Below are 22,343 nucleotides of genomic sequence, written 5' to 3'. Positions count from 1 at the left end.
TTTGCCATGTTAATTGTTCAATGATCTAAATAATGACATTAATACGTAATCTATTAATATCTTATTCGTGGTGTAATATAAAGGACGGAGCTACTTAATAATTTTGATACGTGTTAATTAAGTATTTAACTTTTCATGTGTATCTAGTTTTTTCCCCTTATTTTCATGGATTCTCAGTTTTTTAAGTAAGTTCTTTTTTTTATAACAAATTATTACGGGCCAAAGTTGGCACTAGGTATCGTTCGTGGGGACCTATAGTAACTTTTAATGTTTAATCAATTATTCAGATTGCAAATGGAAACAAACCGAAAGTGATGACTAAATTGAAATAAATTCTTTGGTTAAAAAGGACACTGTATGCCCCACCTTTATACACAACATGTTTATGGTTCAATAATTCACAGCCGAATTCTGATGGTATATTTTATTATTGTGTTTAATTTGAAGTTTTTCCTTTGATATATTCTCAGTTTTCACCATGTATTGTAAAAGAAAATAAAACATACCATAAAGTTTTTGTTGGTTTAAATTGTTTAAAATTTATTTTCTTTTAGTAGTTAAATTAAATCTTCTAAACTGAAAAAAGGAGTATATTCTAAATTTAGACACTTTCCATACACACATAGTTGAAAGTATTACATATGATTTATCTTTTCTTTTTTCTTTTGGGCGGTGAATTTCATAAATAAACACATCTTGTTAATAATTCAGAAAGAATATAGAGTTGACAATGTAGCTATAACATTAAAAAATTAATAAGGATCTTAAAAGATGAATAGTGAAATCTAAGTTGTATAGTTTAAAACTTTACGAAAAATTCAAATGTACCGAAAAACACCGGTGTTCCAGTTATTTTAACCGTTGATTTCAATTAATATATATTATATATATTTTTTATAATTCAGATCAACGATTAAAACAACTAGAACACCGGTATTTTCAGTACACTTAAAACTCTTCCAAAACTTTAAATTGTTACCTTTGTATCAAGGGTCTTAAAAAAAAAAACCACTTTAACTCCTTTATAGGAGAAGCTTCTTTTTTTACAATAATGGTAATGATAAGCCTTTAATTTGGTCCATTTTAAACCCTAAGGGGCGCTGATCCTTATCATAGTGATTCATATATCCCAACCTTTTGGCATTTGTTATATCAATAAAGCAAGCATGCGTCCTATCTTTATAATTATGCAATAATGCAACACCTGTATATGAAATTATATTTAATTCATGTTTACTCTTAATAAAAAGTTGTTACATAAATATCTAGTTAAATATTGTTATATAATAAATGTATTTAATTTAATTATCTATTATCTTCAAAGTTTTATACACCATTAATGTACAAATTATTTATTGTGTTATGTCATTAAAAATATAATTATTTCAATTTTAATATTCATCGTATGAATAATTATTAAAATGTAATTTTAATTAGATGATTATATAAAATATTTTATACATAATATATCAAAATTAGGATTTTTCTTACACTTGAGTAAATAATAACTAATTAAGTTTTATCAAATATATATTTAGTAAAAAGGTATAGTAACCAATTAACTGGAAATTATAATTATTAGGTATATATAGCGGCGCGTTAGTTGATTATTGACTGTGCAAAGAATATATAAAAAGGTAGAGGATAATATAGTTGTTTATTTCAAAAAGATATGAAATGATTATTTATACACCAGATTCAAAATACACAAAGCCTCTTATTAACAAAATAAATAAATAATTAATAAAAGTGATATCAAATTTTGTAGCTAGGGATGTGTGTGATGTTGGCTGATGATAGCTACGTCATTCCAATATCAAATAAAGCCTAAATTTATGGAAGCTTGTTCTAAAATTATCTTCAACTTGCATTGTTTGGAGAACTAATTGGCGGGGCCTCTGAATAATTAGTTTTATTGGTGGAGCTATTTAATTTGGGAAATGGTTCTTAGATATTCATTTTTTTTTTTTACATTTTGCCAAAAATTAAAATTCATTTTTAAACCAATTTATTGTGCCAATCAAGTCCTTGTAATTAGCTTAAACACTTTTAGGTCATGTATGAAACAAACCACAATAATATTCATTACCGAAACCAATGATTAATCTTCTCTCAATACCTATATATACATATCTTTCTTTCTTAATGTTCTATTTAATTTATTGTAATTAAAAAAGTATAGGTAAACAACTCTTAATCAATTAAATTTAAATAAATGTAATTAATAATTATTAATTTTGTATTTTAAAAAAAATAAAATTTAAATAATTACTAATTAATAATAATTAGTTAATATAAAGTATAATTTAAAAATATTTGTTTACTTGTTATTGGCTAAATTCTTGTTAGTTACTTAGCAAATTGATTGTAATTTAACTTTTCCTTATGATATTATATATAAATTAAATAGAAAAGCTAAGTTAGCAACTTAATTATGTACAATAATTGTCCATTGCATGTCACATGAAGCGATTTATTTGTACTGGTCTTTACATGCATAATAATAGACTTCTATATATAGGTTATTGTGATATGATTTATGAAATTACAAACAAAATTATACGGATCTCCTACATAGATCTCTGAAAAGCCTCTTCATAGGGTTACTTATAAGAGAGATTGATATTCTGAAAGACACAGACAAATAGAGCAATTATGATTTATGAAGAATAATATTTTACTACTTTGTTACTTTTTTGTTGGTTCTTCTTATTGGCTCCAATAAATTAAACTATGAATATAGGACAAGTTGCTGTTTTTATTCTTATTTGTCAATTATGTCTTTTTACACAATTAATATCTAGCTACCGATACATGTGACTAGGGTTTCTCATAGTGAATGTAAATTATGTATTATATTATTTTATGATAAATTATTATTTTAGTTTCTAATATTTAAGTTAAGTTTTAATTTTGTCATTAATTTTTTAAAATTTTATATTTTTATTTTAAATGTTTTATTTTATACTATTTTAGTTTATTGGTAAAAATAATTTTTTTTCTTTTGAAAAATACAATTTCTTCCAAATGAGAGTGACAGAAGAATAAAAAAGATAATAACAAAGGAAGAAGTTAACTGTGATAAAAAGATAAAAATAAAATGAAATAAAATATTTGAAAAACAAAATAAAAGATAAGATATTCTAAATGTTTGAGAAAAAAAATTAAAACTTAATCTAAACTAAATTAGTAGTACCTATACTTTATTTTGGCTGATTTTTTTTGTTATGGAAGCTGTGAATGTGTTGTGCGTAATTATGGATGTTAGAGGTGATAGACTAATTTGTGGGACAACTTTTACTCAGATTTGGTGTTAAGAAATCGGACCTTTCGATTTCATTGTTGAAAATTTTTTGTAAGCAAATCGGAGGGTCCGTTTTGCATGGAGAGAATATCTAAAATTTACGTGAAACTTATCGGACCCTCCGAGTTCTGCATGAATGAAATTTTTTTTATTTTTTCTCGATAACTCGCATGGTCCGTGTTGTAGTAAACAAGTCGGACTGTGCGATAAGCCTCACCCCACTCGCACTGTTCGATTTCTTACCTGCTAACACCACATGTAGGTAAAGCACACCTGATTCCCATAACGGAGTCCTACCCCATTCTAACCTCCATAATAAAATTAAAAAGTGCTTTATTTCTATATGATGATCATAAATAAATAACAATGCTATCTCATCAGCGTTTTATATATTAACTACACAAGCACAATTATTGACCATGTATATACAGCTAGCTAGCATGGAACATCAAAGTTTTTGTTTCTCTCTTAAAAGTGAAACCATGGTTGAAACTTGACACTAACTAGTCACATTCAATGACATTAACACATTCATGGACTCTTCTCGATACATGCATCATACACCATTTGAAATTGACACAACAAAGTAGCATAAACTAAAAATCAACTTGATTTCAAACTTTGAATGTTGTGGTCTGAAGAGTTCACATATACAACAACATTATTTAGGGTTCCTCATGCATACTGTTGGTATTCTAATTGGAGATGCAACAATAAGTTTTAGGCGTTCTTATATTTATTTATATGGCATGTTTAGCCCTTAACAATGATTTGTTTTTCCCCTCCTTTACTATGGTTATAAATTTATATCAGGTCCCTATAGTTTTATCAAATTTTTAATTAAATTTTTATTTATTTTTTAATTAAATTTCTATACTACTAGAATTAAATGAATATTTGTTTGTAAATTGAAAGTATTTATAACTAAAAATCTATTAGATTTTTAACCGTATGTATTTTAAGAAAAATATTATGTTAATTTTAATATTTTTAACATGAAAATGACCTAATTACAAAATTAAAAGCAATATAAAGACCTAATAAAAAATATAAAAATTTAATAAAATTATAGAAACTAACAGAATAATAATTAAATCTTTAATTCTTTTATATCATTCGGTGTAAAAATATTTTTTACTCATAACCAATTATCAGTAGAAGTAATTAATTTTTAAATTTATTATTTAAAAAATAAATCGCGTAATTCTTGTTGAGAATGATTTTACCACGGTCAATAAATTAAAATTAAATTTTTCTTTAATTTCAAAAAAAATATCTCTTTTTGTAAACATTATATGCTATGAGGGCAGTTTAAGCAGTGTTGTTGCACAGTAACAGCATACAAATGAAGATGAAATCAGTGTAATAATTTTGTCTTACAACAATATTATTAATAATAATTAGATATATATGAGGATTACATGATAGAGCATGCATGGACATTTTCATCGCTGAAAAAGTCAGCAACTTTGTCTTGAGGATCATGAGAAGAAGGAAAAGCTTGATCAACATTGCGGACATAGCCAGAGGGAGCCCTTTTGGAATAAGCACCGGTGGCATAAGGATAAGAGACAAGGTGCTGCTCCACATATGGCCAGAACTTTGCTCTTACTTTTCCGGTGCTCCGAACTCTCTTTAACACCTTGTTTGGATCTACATATCCACTCACTACCACATGGCTTTCTTCTCTGTTCACTTCCACTGATTTTACTCCTGCCATGTATCCACACAATTAATAACTAATTATGCATAAAAACATCATTATTTGCTAATCTATACAAGTCTATTATGGGTAGTTTAACATGCTACACCTTTTTTTTAAATATCTATCATAAAATTATTTATTCTAAAAATTTTAATTTATAAAAAAAATTGGTAGAAACTCCGGTGAAATCGACTTCACGTAAAGTTGATACTTGAGAGCCATTAGATGATTTGATTGATTTGACTAAATTTTCATTCAACGGCTCTCAGGTATAACTTCACATAAAGTCGACTTCACCTGAGTTTTCACCAAAAAAAATATATCAATAAATAGTTAGGTATTTCGGTTAAATTGATAATTTTGATGGTATTCATATATTTATTATTTTTTATTTTTTTTATAATTTTAGTAAGTGTTTAAAAATTTAAATAAAATTAATATTAATTTAAAAATATTAGGATATAATATTAATTTTTGGTGTCACGAAAAAATTAAAAAACAATATTAAAATTTTGATGCAGAAAATGAAAGAGAAAAAAAAAATCCATCGTATAACATGTTAGGTTAATGTCATTATAATAAATATATTAACATGTAGTTTTATTAACCAAGTTATAGAACTATATAAAAAGTAATTAATCATCTCAAAAACAATCATGTTATTTTTAACTTTAACCTGTTATATATTGATTAGTGAAAAGAAAATTAAAAAAGTTGAATATTTGGTGATATCAGAAGTATAACACAATAAATGCTCCTGCAACTGCATGGCTTCTTGTCATGCAATGCAAACAAGTTTGAAGAGAACATAGAATGGAACCTTTCATTGAAGTAACTGCATTTCTGACTCTTCTTTCACAACCATCACAGTCCATTTTCACTTTGATCTCAACTGTCTGAAACATATAAAACATACAATAGTTATATATTATAAGGAAAAAAATCATCACAACTCATCATGTTTTAGGGAAAAAAATTAACAAAAAAAGAAGTGAAGGAAATTAAGAAGAAAATGCAAAGTTAAATGGAAATTAAAGATTTTTATTTATTGGGTGTATTATTTGATGAGTTTTGGTAGCATACCTGCATTGCTTTGTGCTTGGACCTAGTGGTGGTTACAGTGCAAAAGTTAGAGAGGTAATCAAGTGCACCCATTTTTCTTTCTTTTCAATTCCTTCCACAAATGAAAAAGCAAAGCAATAATAATAAGGAAGGGGGAGAGTGGTATGTTTATATTTATAGGAGGCAAAAAGGGGTTTCATGAATGCTAAAAAATTAAAGCAGTGTCAATTATAATAAAATTATATTATTGTAAACCCTGAATTATTGATGGGACATATATGTCCCTATGCGCATATTCTAAGGTATGTGTTTCCAGATAATATAATATATAATATATAATGAATTATGAGACTCTTGGCCCTATCTTTATATCATATATTCATTCATTTTTTTTAATATGTAGAAATTAAATCTGTATTTCAAAATTTTTTTAAAAGTGATTTTGTGTTGTCTTTCATTATTTTTGTTCAATGAGAGCGTCTTTAATTTCTTCTCTATAATAATTCAACAGGTATACATATTAAACCTATATAGTCTCTTTTTTATATGGAAAACTCTAGGGCCAACAGTTTTGTTGAATTTTGGCCAACATATGACCAGCAAAGAAAGATGAGTCATTGGATGAAATCTCACACCATTAGATCATTATTGATGGTTATTTGATGACTACCAATCACAAAAGTTACTGGCCCCTAGCATTACTCTTTTTATATATTATAATATGGGTAATGCTAGGTAGACAAAAAAAAAAACAAGCAGAACTTTCTTTATTTAGCATTCATTAATTATCGTGACAATTAATGAAAGCTAAATAAGGACAGTTATAACTGTTTTTGGCTAATATTTTTTTTTTTGTTACCAAACATTTTCCTTATAATATTTAGGTGAATCCAATTAAATGGAGCATATATTCAATGAGCATTTAAAAAAGTGTTTAAAATTTAATTAAAAAGTACTAGTAATTGTTTCAAATCTTTAGTGCTTGTATGTATATCAACTCTATCTCATTTCTCATCATTTATGTTACATAATAAGATCATTATGTAATACTCGCCGCTAATAATCAACCGTACCATTCCACTACAAATTACAAAATTAGTTTTTATAGTATGCTAGAATTGAATTCTTTTATTTTCTCTATCGATGTTTTTATTATATTAATTTTTTAAGCTATAACATAAATAAAGATAAGTAGATTAATTGGCAAATGTAATTAAAGTTGAATTATTGAAGTGATAATAATTAACCAAGATTTCACATAATTAATCAAAAAACGGTTCGTTAATTTAACTAAATTATTTCGCATATATTCATATCTCAATTATTGTTTTTATATGAAAATATTTTCATACGAATAATAATTGCTTTAATCTTTTACAGATATTTCCATTTTATTTTCCTTCATTATTATATGTTTGCAAAACCTCTTTTAAAAAGCAACCTAGTATGAATGTAAATTATTCTACATGGCCGAAATTGAGAACTATATTCAATGCTATCTATTATGAAATTTTGAGATATGATTTAAAATTCTATCAAGAAAGAAGAAATTAAACACCAGAGCGGCGTAACGGCAAAAAACCACAAATAGTTGTTGATGGAGTGGATATGGATATGAATATAATTAATGTAATAACTTTAATTTCCACAATAAGGATAAATATTGATATTGATTATTGTTATTGATCCATCACCGTCCCACCTTCAATGAAAATAGTAGAATATATAATTGTGACCCTATTTATTATGTTTTGTTACTTTCCTTTGAGCACTTAAATAATATGCTAGTCCATGATCACACATATCTTGGTTGACTTGTTTGGTGTTTGATTTTTTCTTCTTTGGCATTTGGGCAGGTGGATGATTTTCATGGAATTAATATCTTTGCACAAATTAATATTGCTTGTCTATAATACAAATGGACTTAGAGATGCCTTTCTAATAAAGAAAATTAAAAGCTATTTATTGATGGTTAGTTATACATAATATCATACAAAAATGAACGAAGAATGGGGAAAAAAGATAAATGAATCAATTGCCTAAACCGGAAGAACGTAATTTGAAGTAGTTTCTGGCTCCCCAACCCATTCCAAAAAGATGTGCAAGAAATGTTGATTAACCTGCATTTCTTGTACTTCAGAAACATTAGAGGCAATTAAAAGTTTTTGCCATGCTGGGCCTAGTTGGGCTACTTTCATCTTCCATATTGTTTTCTATCTATATCTACAGCAACTCAGCAAGACCATAAAAAAAGGGAATACCCTGAGCAAGGAGAGAGAGTAGGATTCGGTTTTCTGTTTGGTTACTATTTTGTATATATCTCTTTTGTATATTTTTTATAATTTAAAAGATAATTTTTTTTATTTTTTATTTTACTCTTTATTAATAACTTTTAATACTTTATATATATAACATTCCTGTTAAAAATACTGGGGAGCACTATCAATTGCATCGACCACCAACGAACGAGGAAGGAAAACAATGCTGCTTTCTTTTTTATATTTTTTGGAGTTAATAATGCTGATTTGTTGTGTGCTGGAAAATCACATCTCCGTTTCTAACCTAAACTATACACTAGTTTCTTTCTTATCAGAGTTTTTAAGTCTTCAACTCTTCAAGGTTTGCTAAAAGTGAGTTATAGGATTCTCTTTTGCAAGTACACGTAGAGATAAAAACATTAAGCAAACGCATACATAAGGTGATAAGCAACCAAAATATAGAATAACATTAAGATAGAAGAATATCCAGTATTGGCTCACAATGACTATTTAAATGATCAAATCCACAAAGACAAGCACACATATACCACGACACAATAGAACACACTGCAACTAGACCCTTTATTTGAAATCAATGACATAAGCAATGAAACAGGAACACAATGCAATTAAAGCATGTCAATCTTCCTCTGACTCTGATTCCGCACTTTGAAGCCAATCAATGAAAGGTTTGGCATTCTTCCATATCTTAGAGTCCTTGTTAATGCCCTTCGTCCCAACTTGATACCACTGCAATACGTTCTCTTCCTCCAGTACATCAGCATCATACAGAGCCTTCAAAATAAGGGCAACTTCCTTCAGAGCACTGGAAGTAGACTTCATACAGAAAGCCTCAATTGCACCAAGCAACAGTAACTGTGATCCTTCCTCCATAGAGACTGCAGCGGCAAGGTAACTCTTCTTCTTGATCACTTCTTTTCCAAATCCTTTCTCGATGCCCTCAAATAAGGCCTCAAATAGAGCATTTGTCTTGTCTTGAGCAGATGCAGGAAGTGCTGCCAGATGAGACTGCAAATCCTTTGCCCCAACACCTTTATTCAGCATTGCCTTCAGTTCAACAAGTGTACTGTAGTTAGTTGAGTCACCATTTTGAGAACCATTGCTTGCCTTGGTTGCTGTTTTTCCATTCTTCTCCGGCTCATTTGTGGAGAGCATGACCATATCAGCTGTTACAGCACTTAGCTGTTCTTGAATGCGTTGGCGAGCAGCCTCTAGTGATGTATCTGTTTGCCATTGGATGTCATCATCATCTTCCTGAGAAGCATCTTCTTTCTCATCCACTTGACTGTGAGTAGGAGATATATGGTCATCGTCGGAGGCACTAGCTTTCTTCTTAGTGGATGGCTTTGTAGAGCCATCCTTCACAGTAGATGAGCCTTTCTTCTTAACCTCCTTTTTTATTTTCTTCTGCTCCTCATCAGCCATCTCACCTTCCTTCAATCTCTCCTTCTCAGCTCTTCTCATGGCCTTCTTGTCTTTGGATCCTTTCTTTGTTTCCGGAGGGTTCTTCAGAATAAACGTAGTCAGCTTGTCCCTCATATCCACATCCGACACAAAACCACAGGCAGCACATTTCAGCTGGATCATTTGGCTCTTGGTAATCAATATCTCCGTTTCGGGGTTTCCACAACCATAACATTGAACAAATTTCTTGATGAAGTTCTCAAGAAGGCCAGCAAGTTTTGCAGTGTCGTGCGCCCCATTAACATGAGAAGTACCAGATTTCTCATCAAACTTTGACTGGGCTCCAAGTTCACACCCAAAGTACTTGGTTGTGTAAGAGGCTGGCCTTGCCAATGCCTTGGCAATGTCAACCATATTGACAATATTTGTCTTGATGCCATTCCCTCTACCCTCGATTTTTGTAATCATTTTGGGCATCTTATACCTATAGAAGGCATCATCACTGTTTGCAGCACCAATGTTCTGTAAGGCCATGATGAAAAGTTGAAAAGATGGATAAACAAACAATTAGGTTGCAAAAGTTGGAATTCCAAGTATGATGACCAGTGGCTTGTTATCAGAGGGATCTTTGTGCAATCAGAGAAAGCTGCCAACAACGTACTTCCTGTTGTTGCCAGTGCAGCTCGCAATGCATACAGCTTGATCTTGTTGACAATGAGGGCTTATTCTTTTTTCTCGAAGAAGAAAAACGTTCTCCTAGCAATTCAATTGCTCCCAAATGGGTAATGGCCCGTTCAAACATGAAAGAGTTCAACGTGACACCTTCCACCTTGGAAACTGCTATCGCAGAATGCAGGAGTCCTATGCCAACATTAACAAGGCCAATATGCATAATGTCAATAATTAATACCTAAAGTATGTTGCTATCTCAACTCAATTTCCACTTTGCATAGCTCCAAACTATGGTTAACTTTTTCTCAACAGAACGGTTTGGTGCTAAGCAAAACGAAAGCCAAACATTCTATCAAACAGATAAGCCACAATAGATACTAATTATTAATATTAATTATTAACACAACTGCAAAGCAATTAACAAAAGAAACAAGCAATCATTATAATCTATACATGTTTTCATCGAATTAAAAAAAAAAAACTAAACTAACTAGATAACATACAGATCGTTGAAATAGATAAATCGAGAAACATAAGACATGCTAAGAAGATTATTATTCTGAACCGAAACTGATCGCATCAAAGTCAATAACGTAAAGAGATGAATATTAATGATGATTATTGATGAATAATGACGGACTATGTGACTTCAATTAGATCTAGGCATAGGAAATAGAACGAAGAAAAACAGCGATGGAATTGAATGAAAAAGAGAGAGAAAGGGAACTAGGGTTACCTGCAAGGCTGAGGGGAGATCGAAGAGAGAGAGAGAGAGAGAAGAGAGAAGGGTTCAGAGAACAACGAAGAGAAGTTGCTGCCCCTCAAATCAATAAACAAAGAATGAATGTAACACACGCCTACGTCTCCTTTTTATAGGTCTCTCCGAGTTAACAACTTGATCTTTTTTCATCTTTATTTTTTTTAAAATCTTATAAAATCTTTATCATATCTATAAAAATCTTATCTTTAATATTGTGTAATTTAAAATTATCTTTAATATTTTTTTTTATCAAAAATAGGAAAATTCAAATCTACAATTTCTTAGATAGTTAGATGAATATGAAGAGATTATGTCATTTGAGTTATAACTCATTGACAAAATTATCTCTAATATGATCATATATGATCAAGTATTTGTATAATTTTTTACATAAAAATACATACAAATTACAATTATCGCGATTTAGTTAGGGGGTTTCAGGGTTTCACTTTAAATAACAATTAACAATTCAATTAGGATTGGATTTTTTCTATATGAAATTTAATGTCATAACAGCCCTAACAACTTAACTATGATAGTTACCCCCCACTTTATATTAGCTAAAATTAGTTACAATGCTTAAGGTCCAGTTTGGGTAAATAACTTAAATAAGTTCTTTTGGAAAAAGAGCTTAAAGCATAATGACTTTTATTAATAGTAGCTTATAAATAAGTTATTTTGTGTTTGGATTTTTAGTTATAAAAGTACTTATTTTGAAGTTATAGTGTTTGGATAAATAACTCAAAAAATAATTTTTTTTTTACAAAAGAGGATGAATATTAAAATAACGATGATAACAAATATTTTCCAATATTGAATGTTGATTTTACCTAATCTAATCACTAATATTGTGCATGATATGGTAGGTGAAAATAAAAAATAACTATAAAATGTGTCAATGTATATTTTGTTGCTGTTTTTTATTTTACTCCTATTAGAACTCCCTTCTCCTTTATTGAGGTCAAGAACTTGCTATAATTAACTATGAAAATAATAGCAAGCTATAAACTCACATGTGAAAAAAATAAAATTAAAACTAAAATTTCATACCACAGTTAAATACAAATTTAATAATAAAAAATAGAGTGATAAAATGGTAAAAAAATACTTAGAAGGAATATATGCAGTAGGTTGTTCTTCAGATGCAATATTGTCTGAAAATGAAAATGGTGGTAGAGGATCAATACTTTCATCAGATGAATCATTACGTGAAAATGATGGTGAGGTTTGGAACATTGCATGAGAATGATGGTGGAATGATGGTGGAAGGCCAATGCTTCTAGCAGACCTTGAGTGAAAATGGTGGTGAAGAGTCAATATTTTTCAGAGTAGATTTTTTTTGTTTTGAAATTAATTTAAAAAAAAAAAAAAGTGGTAGAATGACTTATCAAAAAGCCGAGAAGTCATATATTTCTACTTCTTCAAAAAGCTGTAAATTAACTTTTCGAGAAGTTAAAAGCTTTTTTTAAAATGGTGCCAAACACGTAAATTATGACTTTTCATAATCCAAAAGTAAAAAAAAGTAGCTTCTGCTACTTCCCAAACGGGCTCTAAAAGTTGAAGCTAAGTAGTTGAATTGATTAAGCAACTACTGACAATTAATCCATACTTTCGTATTTAATACCTTATTATGTCATTTAGTTTAAGGTTTTAACAAATCAAAAAAGCAAGATAAAACATCAACGGAAAGTTAAAAAAGTTTATGACTAATTGATTGTACTTATAAATATTTATGGCAATGAAGTTTCTTGCTTTGTTGGATAACTACATTAACTAACTCAAATTTATTAAATTTTGAGGGAACTTAACATCTAAGTTAATATAAAATAAAATAAAATAAAAACTCATAAAGTGACCATCATCATGGTATAAAGGGTGAGGGTGTATACTTTAAATTACAGACACAAAAAAAATTTATGCCAAGTTGAGAAGCTCACTTCCTAAAGAGAATCACAGATGTTGAAAGTTTCTTATACATAATAAATCATACAAAAAATGGACAAAGAAGAAAAAATAATTTGACTAAAAGAAAATGAATCAATTTTCCTAAACAACTTTGTGTGTGACAAAACCATGTCTCATAATTTCTTTAGCTTCTGGCCCCTCAGTCCATTCCAAAAAGCAGCTGCAGTTACTACCTTTTTTCCTGGAAGTTGAAGTTCCAACACCTGAAGGGTACAACATCACTGAATTCAGAATGAAGATGTTGAATTTGAGGGTATAATTGATTGCAGACACAAAGATATGCTAAATTTGTGTGAAAAAGTGCATTTTCATATTATAAAACAGCAGTATTTCCTCAATGCTTGTTAATCATGAAATGAAGAAAAGAACATTACAGTATCTTCAGAAGTTTCAATATATAAATACAGAATTACTAAATTAGAGAGATTCTGTGTTGAGACATTACCATTACAACCAACACTAATTGTTATTGTAAAGTGTATATTGTTTTTATTAGTCTTAAGATGCAACATAGTGCAATATGACTGAAATTTCATCAAATAGCAACTTTTTTATCAGCGCTCATGAATGAACTATACTAAATATTGCATTGCGATTTTCCTATTAAAGAAGATATAAAGTAAACCAGCTTCGGCTAAGAAACTTCAATCATGATTGCGAGACATACCTCAAGGTTGGTGCCCTTTCCACATGGAAACACCAATGCCCCCTCGACAAATGCAATGTCATCTGCTTCATTGGACGGTACGCTTTCGTGACTGCGAACTCGGGTGGTTATAATTTTCATATCCAAAGTTTTCTGTTCACCATTTTTCTCCACTACTTGAACTTTCGCTCTTGTTCCCGGCCATCCTGAAAACGCACGAACCTAAAATTGTTTTATGTCACAACTGCAACAGTTCAATTAAGATCATGAAGTTTACCTTATTATGTAGAACCGATGCTTCTTGATCAAAGACTAGCCACGACTCATCTTGGCTTATCTGCATAAAGTAGCAAAACCAGAATAAGAGGGATATCTTATATGCAACATCAAAATAAAGCCGATGAATCCTATATTATCTGATATAATATCGATGGGACAACTCATATCTATTTCGGACCAAGTAACAGAAGCAGGACTAACACTACCTTTGGAGCCAGTGTAGCCTTGGAATGATCTTGAGGTTGTGCATTAACACTTGCTGATCCATCAAATATAGAAGGAAGTTCCCTAATCAGAAGTTCGGAACCTGTTTCATCAAATGAAGATATGAATTCATTCGGTAACCAAAACTTGCAAATGTCTGAATAAGAATAATTACTACAGCATAGGAAAAATGATCAGTGGAATGCAAAGCATAACTTGCCTTTATAAAAGAGGAGCTCAAGCAAATTGGGTGCCTACATAGATATCTAAAGATTTGTCAAAAGCAAGGAGAAAAAAAGCAGTAGCTGCCTTGTACCACAATGACTGGACAAAAACAATACAGCTACAAATAGGAACAACATGAAAATATTACAGTGTACTTTTTGTATATATGTTTGTGTATTTCTGTCAATATAAACTTAGCAAATTTCATCAGTAGAAAATGTGAAGGCCTAAATAAAACTTACTATATGTTCTGATTTAATATGGTAAAAGAGCAAATAACCAATACCATGAACATAATATGCACCAGCATCCAGTATTTCTCACTGAAACCAACTGCTAAAGCTCTCAAAACAACTAGGCCTAAAGATATTAAATATAAGGGCATTAATCTTTTCCATAGATAAAGTAATAAGCTCATGGCATCACATTGACAACTTTTGTAGCACAAAGAGAAGCCAGAAAATCATACCTTTATTTGATCATCAACTTCAACGGTTTCGCTAGCAATAATAGGTCCAGCATCCAGTTCACGGACAGTGAATGCTAATGATACTCCAGTTTCTTTAACACCATCCTAGTACAAAGACAACACGTAGAACCAAAAACAGATTTTGTGAAATAAAGGAAGTAATTGCATTCGGAACTTGAGGATTGAACAAAATTGACACAAAGAAAAACCTGTAATGCTCTTTGAACAGGTGCAGCACCACGATACAGTGGCAACAGGCTAGGATGAATATTGACAGTTCCTGAGATATTTGCAAGTGTAATTCAGAAACACTTATATTTATCAGACCTCAAATCCATTCAATGTCAGCTATAAATTGTTCAAGTAACTTTATTTTGGACGTTTCCCAATTAAAATGTACAGAGAGGTTCATGATCTACAAATTACTGGTAAATTGGTATCACAAACATCAAGTCTTATAACTTAACAAAGCCTTTTCCGGGGTCGGCTACATGGATCAAAGACATCATTGCATCGTGTCCATGCATTGGGATACAACGAAATTTTACATTGGCTATCACAGGCCTAACAACCCTAGCACCGTACATAGATCCAAAGACGTTATTCTGTCATGTCCATGCATTGGAATGCGACATAGTTTTACGTTAGCTGTCGCAACTCGCAAGCTTAACAATCCTACTCATTCATCAGGGCTTGGGACCGGCCTATGTAAACATAGACTGGGTAGAATCAAGTCTTATACACCAAAAAAAAGTGCCAGGAATCCTAATAATTTAACAATTAAACGCAAATTGAAATGGCCCATGGAGCTAATAACTCATACTCATAATCAGACACAAAATAAAGTCAATGACACCATGGCAGCAGCAAATAAATTAAAATAAAAGAAAAAAACAAACCCAATGCCGGAATATCTAGAAACTTGGTAGGCAAAATGTTCCCATACGCGGCGGTAACACATAACTCCGGCTGTAAAGCTTTCAAATTCGACAAGAAAGCATCCTGTATTAAAGTAATAAACAATGCCTAATTATTTTGGAAAAAAAAACGGAGCAATACAATACACAGTTAGTTAGAGAGTTAGTTAGTTAGTTACCTCTCCGGCTCGTTCAGGAGTGAAGATGAGATCGGAAGAGAAGCCTCTATCAAGAGCATAACTGGCCAATGGAGAGGGCATCAGTTTCTTACCCCTATCCCTTCTAGCAGCTGGCTGAGTAACAATAGCTGCAACCTGAACAACAATAACTATTACTACCGATGAAATAGTAATAGAATATGGAAGAATGAAGAAGATTTGGGGAGGAGGACCTGGAATGAAGAATGAGGGGAAGAAGAAGCATTGAGGAGGGCATCGAGGACAATAGCTGAGACCTGAGGTGCTCCCAAGAGAACGAGGGGCTTCTTGTTGGAAGAAAATGAGAGAGAGGGTGTAGTAGTGCTCTGTAGGCAGCATAATCGTCGAAACATTGTGTTTGTGAGTGAGAATGAGGTGGGGGTGCAAAAGCCACAAGGCTCAAGGCTAATCCATCTCGGGTGTTCAAGCGAGTACAAAAAGATATTGTACTGCCCTCCTGGGCCTTGCTGTGCATCCTAATTCAACTAAATTTTTAAAGTAGTTCTTACAAATTTTTTATTTTTATCATTTTAATTTTTTAAATTCAAAATATATGGTACGAATTTGAGATTTAGTTTTGGATTCTATGTTAGTCTCTAAATTCTTTTTAGTACTGAATCAGCAAACGAAGTGCTGAATTGACTCTAATTTTTCACATTGGACCATAACTAAACGAACAAAACAAAAATAAAATCATCCTGCTACTATCAATAATATTTCTACTTCTGCTAACTCTTGTTTATGACTGTATTTAATGGAAGTGTCTTTGTGAATATGTCTAATAAAAATATCTTTTTTATAGCGATGTCTAATGAAAGTGTCTTTATAGATGTATTTTTTGAATGTGTCTCTTTGTATATGTATTTAAAAAATAATAATTAATTATTATTGACAATAAATTAATAGATAGTATATTGGTACCCTATATTTTTTCAAAATAAAAAGACAAACAAAAATTTATATGATGTGCAAATCATTTCATCTCTTTTTATTTTCCAAAACTATCTTGTTTTTGTCTTGTTTAAGCACCAAAACAAAACGATATTATTTAACTCTGTATTTGATGTGATAAGTTAGAATTAACTTGTATTTCATTAGTTGATTCAACGTAAAAAAGACTTCATGGACTAATATAATATCAAAATTGAATTTCAAAAACCTGTATAATAAATTTTGAATTTAAAGACTAAAATAATAAAAAATGTGAATCAAAGAGACTACTGTAAAAATTTAGTTAAGCTAATTTATTCAATTTTATTTTTAAGAGTACATGATATGAAAGACCAAAGAAAAGGAAATGGTATATGTTTGATATTTCATAATATGATATTCTAAAAAAATTACTCTCGTGTGAGCATAACTAAATTTAAAATTTTGATAAAATCTGATCCATTAATGCTGAGAATAAAGATGATCGTATGACTTGAGATAAATTACTTGAAATTTAAGTAGACTCTAAATGTATGTAATTCACATATAGTTAAATAATTGATTATTGTATAACAAATAATTTAGATTGACATATATTTTTTTAATAGATTATTTATAATATAAGCTTCTAATATACCGTTTGTTTTTCTTTTAAATTAATCAACAAAAAGTTATTCAATGGTATAATATTTACTTAAATTGACGTAGAAGTTCTTTGATCCAAAGTTATTTCTTTTTGTCAAACTCTTTTTTGTGTAAGTATATTTAGGGGAATGAATCTTCTTCAGTGAATAAAAAACTGGATGGTGTACAGTGTTTAATCTAACCATTCACCACATTCTCTCTCTTATTTATTTCTGGTCCCACTATTAAAATCAAAGGTGAGAGATTGCACTTTATTTTGTCAAGTGTTGAAAAAACTGGAGAGGATCCATTTCCGTATATTTAAGGCCATTTGAAAAACTTTAGAAGTAACTTTTTTTAATTTTTGACTTATGAAAAGTAGTAGTATTAATGTCTGGTGCAATTTTCAAAACCAAATTACAACTTTCTAAGAAGCTATTTAGGAGTTTATAGAGAAGTTAAAAAAAATTACTTCTCTCATAATACTTCTACTTTTCATCACATTTCTATAAAATAAGTACTTCTAGAGTTAAAAATCCAAACACAAAATAACTTATTTATAAGTTACTTTTAACAGAGTCATTTATTGTTTAAGTTATTTTATCAAAAAGAGCTTAATTAAGTTGGTTACCCAAACTGAACCTTAGTCTTGTTTTTAGAATCTTTTTTTCTTTTCATTTTTTTTTTTTTGACAAAATAGACTCCAATATAAAGAAAACAACAATTTTCTCAGATTATGTTCATATAACAAAATACACTAAATATGAGGATACGTATTATTAAAGGCTTTAGAAGTTGAATTTCAACGCTATTTCTTTCAAGTTTATTTAGAAAATGTTATATTTTCATCTTCTATGTGATTCTTTTATGCAAGTGGAAATTTTTTCAAAGAAAAAACTAAAATCTAGAAATTCAAGTTCGCCTCAAATTTTTTACGTATCTCCTAAATAATTATACAAATATCTAAAAAGATTAAATCAAATACGCAAGTCAGTTTTCTACCATATAAAAAAAATAGTACTCGTTTTTAGAAAGCCAAATGACATTTTCCTAAATAATTATACAAATACCTAAAAAGATTAAATCTACTCGTTTTTAGAAAGCCAAATGACATTTATTTATTTTGTAAATTATTTTATCGAAAAATGAATCTTGGAATTCCATTGCCATTTACAAGGGCCAGGTATCTATTTCTCGTGGTACTAGAATATGTCGAGATCCAGTCAAACTAAAACAAATACAGGTGGCTCGAACCTTGATCACCATTCACAAAGCTATATACTTATATCATATAGTCACGGTGGCACATATTCTCTTCCCAATCTGACATTGGTTTTATTACATGTTTGTGAGCAGCACGCACAATCAATTCCTTGCTTGGGAAGTAGGAACCAACGAAGGAGGAAAGTAAATAATCATTTGGAATGGTAAAGTTCATCCATGCATAAACAACCAAAAAATAAAAAATAAAGACGACAACACTGCAGAAGAATATCCAGTTTAAGTCATAATAATGATAAGTTGATAACCAAAACATAAAGAGGCAACAATAATACTAAAGAGGAGAATATCTAATCTGACTGATACCAAATCCAGACACACAAGCACACACATGACAAGGTTCAGCAACACAGCACACTAGGCCACAATACAACATGACCCTTTTATTTGAAATCAAAGAACACAGCAATGAAATAGAAGCACAGCACAGTTTGAGGACATCATTCTTCCTCTGATTCTGATTCCGCACTCTGAAGCCAATCAATGAAAGGTTTGACATTCTTCCATATCTTAGAGTCCTTGTTTTTGCCCTTCAATCCGTCTTGGTACCACTGCAATATGTTCTCTTCGTCCAATAGATCAGCATCATACAGAGCCTTCAAAATAAGAGCAGCTTCCTTCAGAGCACTGGAAGTAGAGTTGAGACAGAAAGCCTCAATTGCACTAAGCAGGAGTAACTGTGACCCCTCCTCCTTAGAAACTCCCGCAGCAAGGTAGCTCTTCTTCTTGATCACTTCTTTTGCAAATCCTTTCTCAATGCCCTCAAATAAGGCCTCAAATAGAGCATTTGTCTTGTCTTGTGCAGATGCAGGAAGTGCTGCCAGATGGGAATGCAAATCCTTTGCTGCAATACCTTTATTCAAAATTGCCTTCACTTCTCCAACAAGTGTACTGTAGTCATGTGAGTCACCATTTTCAGAATCGTTGCTTGTCTTGCTTGCTGTTTTTCCATTCTTCTCAGGCTCATTTGTGGAGAGCATGACCATATCAGCTGTTACAGCACTTAGCTGTTCTTGAATGCGTTGGCGAGCAGCCTCTAGTGATGTATCCGTTTGCCATTGGATGTCATCATCGCCATCTTCTTCCTGAGAAGCATCTTCTTTCTCATCCACTTGACTGTGAGTAGGAGATACATGGTCATCATCAGAGGCACTTGCTTTCTTCTTAGAGGCTGACTTTGTAGTACCATCCTTGGAAGTGGAAGAGCCTTTCTTCTTAACCTCCTTCTTGATTTTCTTCTGCTCCTCATCAGCCATTTCACCTTCCTTCAATCTCTCCTTCTCAGCTCTTCTCATGGCCTTCTTGTCTTTGGATCCTTTCTTTGTTTCAGGAGGGTTTTTCAGAATAAACGTAGTCAGCTTGTCCCTCATATCCACATCTGACACAAAACCACAGGCAGCACAGTTCAGTTGGATCATTTGGTTCTTGGTAATCAATATCTCCGTTTCGGGGTTTCCACAACCATAACATTGAACAAATTTCTTGATGAAGTTCTCAAGAAGACCAGCAAGTTTTGCAGTGTCGTGTGCCCCATTAACATGAGAAGTACCAGATTTCTCGTCAAATTTTGACTGGGCTCCAAGCTCACACCCAAAGTACTTGGTTGTGTAAGAGGCTGGCCTTGCCAATGCCTTGGCAATATCAACCATATTGACAATATTTGTCTTGATGCCATTCCCTCTACCCTCGATTTTGGTAATCATTTTGGGCATCTTATACCTATAGAAGGCATCATCACTGTTTGCAGCACCGATGTTTTGTAAGGCCATGATGGCTTCAACAACGAAATTTGCAAAGACAACCAAACACGGTCAGGTAGACGATGCAGAAATTCCAAGTATGATACAAGTTGCTGGTAATCAGAGGTCCGCTCTTTGAGCAATCAGAGAAGGCTGCCAACAGTAACAATGGAAGGTAGCGTGTTGTTGCTGGTACAGCTTGTAATGCATGCAGCTTGATCTTGCTGGCAACACAGGCTTATCCTTTTTCCTCGGCGAAGAAAAACGCTCCCCAAGCAACTCAATTGCTCCCAAATGGGTATTGCCCCGTTCAAACATGAAAGAAAATTCAACGTGACACCTTCCACCTTGGAATCTGCTATTGCAGAATGCAGGAATCCTGAGGCAGGAACAAGGATATATAAAGATGTTAATACATTTATCATAGAGGTATTTCATTTCGTGTTTGTATTCCACTTTGCACAAACCATCTTTAGCAATAATTGTTATTGTAAATTGAACGGTTTGGGGCTATGTAAATGGAAAACCATATATGCTTTTTGTTTTTCAACAGAAGCCAAGAAAACATACACGCTACCAAATCAGTTACGTTAGAAAGCTAACAAAAAGGAGCTTCATAAAAACCAATCAAACAAACAGATAAATAAATAAGCAATAACTATTAGTCTATTACATTTGTTTCTTCCAATAATAATCATCATATATATATATATATATATATATATATACATCATCATCATCATCATCATCATCATCATCATCATCATCATCATCATCATCATCATCAACAACAACAACAACAACAACAACAACAACAACAACAACAACGAGGCAACTTGTAGATCGTTGAAACAGATAAATCAAGAAACATATAACATATTAAAAGGACTGATTCCCAAAGAATGGTACTTGTTTAATGGTACTTCGATTGAGGTCAGTGGAAAAATCATCAAACTAGATAATGTAAGGAGAAAGGTAAATCATCCATTATAACGAAGAAGTATGCGATTATGTCCAAATCATACGATGCAAAAGCGCAAGAATCTTAAGGTATGTAGAACTATGAACGAACGAAAGCAATAAGAAAAAGAGGGGTTAGGGTTACCTGCAATGTTAAGGGGATATCGAAAATTGATGGGAGAGAGTAAAGAGAGGTTTCAGGAAGCGAAAAGACGAGAAGCTGCTGCGGCTCAAATCAAATTAATCACCCAAGGTGCAACGTCTCCCTTATATATGACCCTTCCAGGTTAGTTATTTTTATTTCTTTTTTTAGAAAAAACATAAATAATATTGCACTCTGATAATTTTTTGTTTTTTGTTTTTTTTTTAATCATATATTTTAAAGCAAATTACACTTACACCCTATAGGTTTATTAAAATCACACAGTACGTTTTTCTTTGACCAATACACACTCACATGTAGAGTAAAGTACTAATTCGTCCCTTGTCTATTTGTATGAATGACAATATAATCTGATAAAAAAAACAATTTATTTTGATGTTTGATTTTGTATTTTGTCTGTCAATACGGTCTTTCTATCAATTTCGCTATTAAAGAATGACGAAATTTATATTAAACGGTTGAGGTGGAGGAATTAGGATAGTGAAGTGGATATGTCTACGTGACTAATTAGAAATGAGAGAAACTTATCTATTTTATTTCACGTGAGCACAAACGACA

General features: G+C 31.2%; 4 protein-coding genes across 4 annotated transcripts; all 4 read right to left on the bottom strand.

Moving 5' to 3' along the window:
* Positions 1-4,665: 4,665 nt before the first annotated feature.
* LOC112751457 (heavy metal-associated isoprenylated plant protein 21) lies at positions 4,666-6,411 on the bottom strand. The gene is made up of 3 exons (XM_025800609.3): positions 6,093-6,411; positions 5,830-5,905; positions 4,666-5,017 (listed from the first exon to the last, which is right to left on the bottom strand). The coding sequence occupies exons 1-3, from the start codon at positions 6,162-6,164 to the stop codon at positions 4,722-4,724; spliced, it is 444 nt and encodes a 147-aa protein (XP_025656394.1). The 5' UTR covers positions 6,165-6,411; the 3' UTR covers positions 4,666-4,721.
* A 2,359-nt stretch (positions 6,412-8,770) lies between these two features.
* Positions 8,771-11,331, bottom strand: LOC112751456 (eukaryotic translation initiation factor 5). Its single transcript, XM_025800608.3, has 2 exons — positions 11,163-11,331; positions 8,771-10,615 (listed from the first exon to the last, which is right to left on the bottom strand). Exon 2 carries the CDS (start codon positions 10,286-10,288, stop codon positions 8,969-8,971), a length of 1,320 nt encoding a protein of 439 aa, XP_025656393.1. The 5' UTR covers positions 10,289-10,615; positions 11,163-11,331; the 3' UTR covers positions 8,771-8,968.
* Positions 11,332-13,033: 1,702 nt separating this feature from the next.
* On the bottom strand, positions 13,034-16,542 carry LOC112751455 (uncharacterized). The gene is made up of 10 exons (XM_025800607.3): positions 16,283-16,542; positions 16,071-16,205; positions 15,874-15,976; positions 15,184-15,254; positions 14,975-15,079; positions 14,501-14,534; positions 14,283-14,383; positions 14,075-14,134; positions 13,819-14,019; positions 13,034-13,354 (listed from the first exon to the last, which is right to left on the bottom strand). The coding sequence occupies exons 1-10, from the start codon at positions 16,439-16,441 to the stop codon at positions 13,265-13,267; spliced, it is 1,059 nt and encodes a 352-aa protein (XP_025656392.1). The 5' UTR covers positions 16,442-16,542; the 3' UTR covers positions 13,034-13,264.
* Positions 16,543-19,124: 2,582 nt separating this feature from the next.
* Positions 19,125-22,124, bottom strand: LOC112751454 (eukaryotic translation initiation factor 5). Its single transcript, XM_025800606.3, has 2 exons — positions 21,768-22,124; positions 19,125-21,041 (listed from the first exon to the last, which is right to left on the bottom strand). The coding sequence occupies exon 2, from the start codon at positions 20,690-20,692 to the stop codon at positions 19,364-19,366; it is 1,329 nt and encodes a 442-aa protein (XP_025656391.1). The 5' UTR covers positions 20,693-21,041; positions 21,768-22,124; the 3' UTR covers positions 19,125-19,363.
* Between the last annotated feature and the right edge of the window lie 219 nt (positions 22,125-22,343).

This window comes from Arachis hypogaea, chromosome 15 (assembly GCF_003086295.3).
Source record: "Arachis hypogaea cultivar Tifrunner chromosome 15, arahy.Tifrunner.gnm2.J5K5, whole genome shotgun sequence".
NCBI lineage: Eukaryota > Viridiplantae > Streptophyta > Magnoliopsida > Fabales > Fabaceae > Arachis > Arachis hypogaea.
The sequence above is the reverse complement of the archived record's forward strand: the minus strand, read 5'-3'. Positions and strand labels throughout refer to the sequence as shown.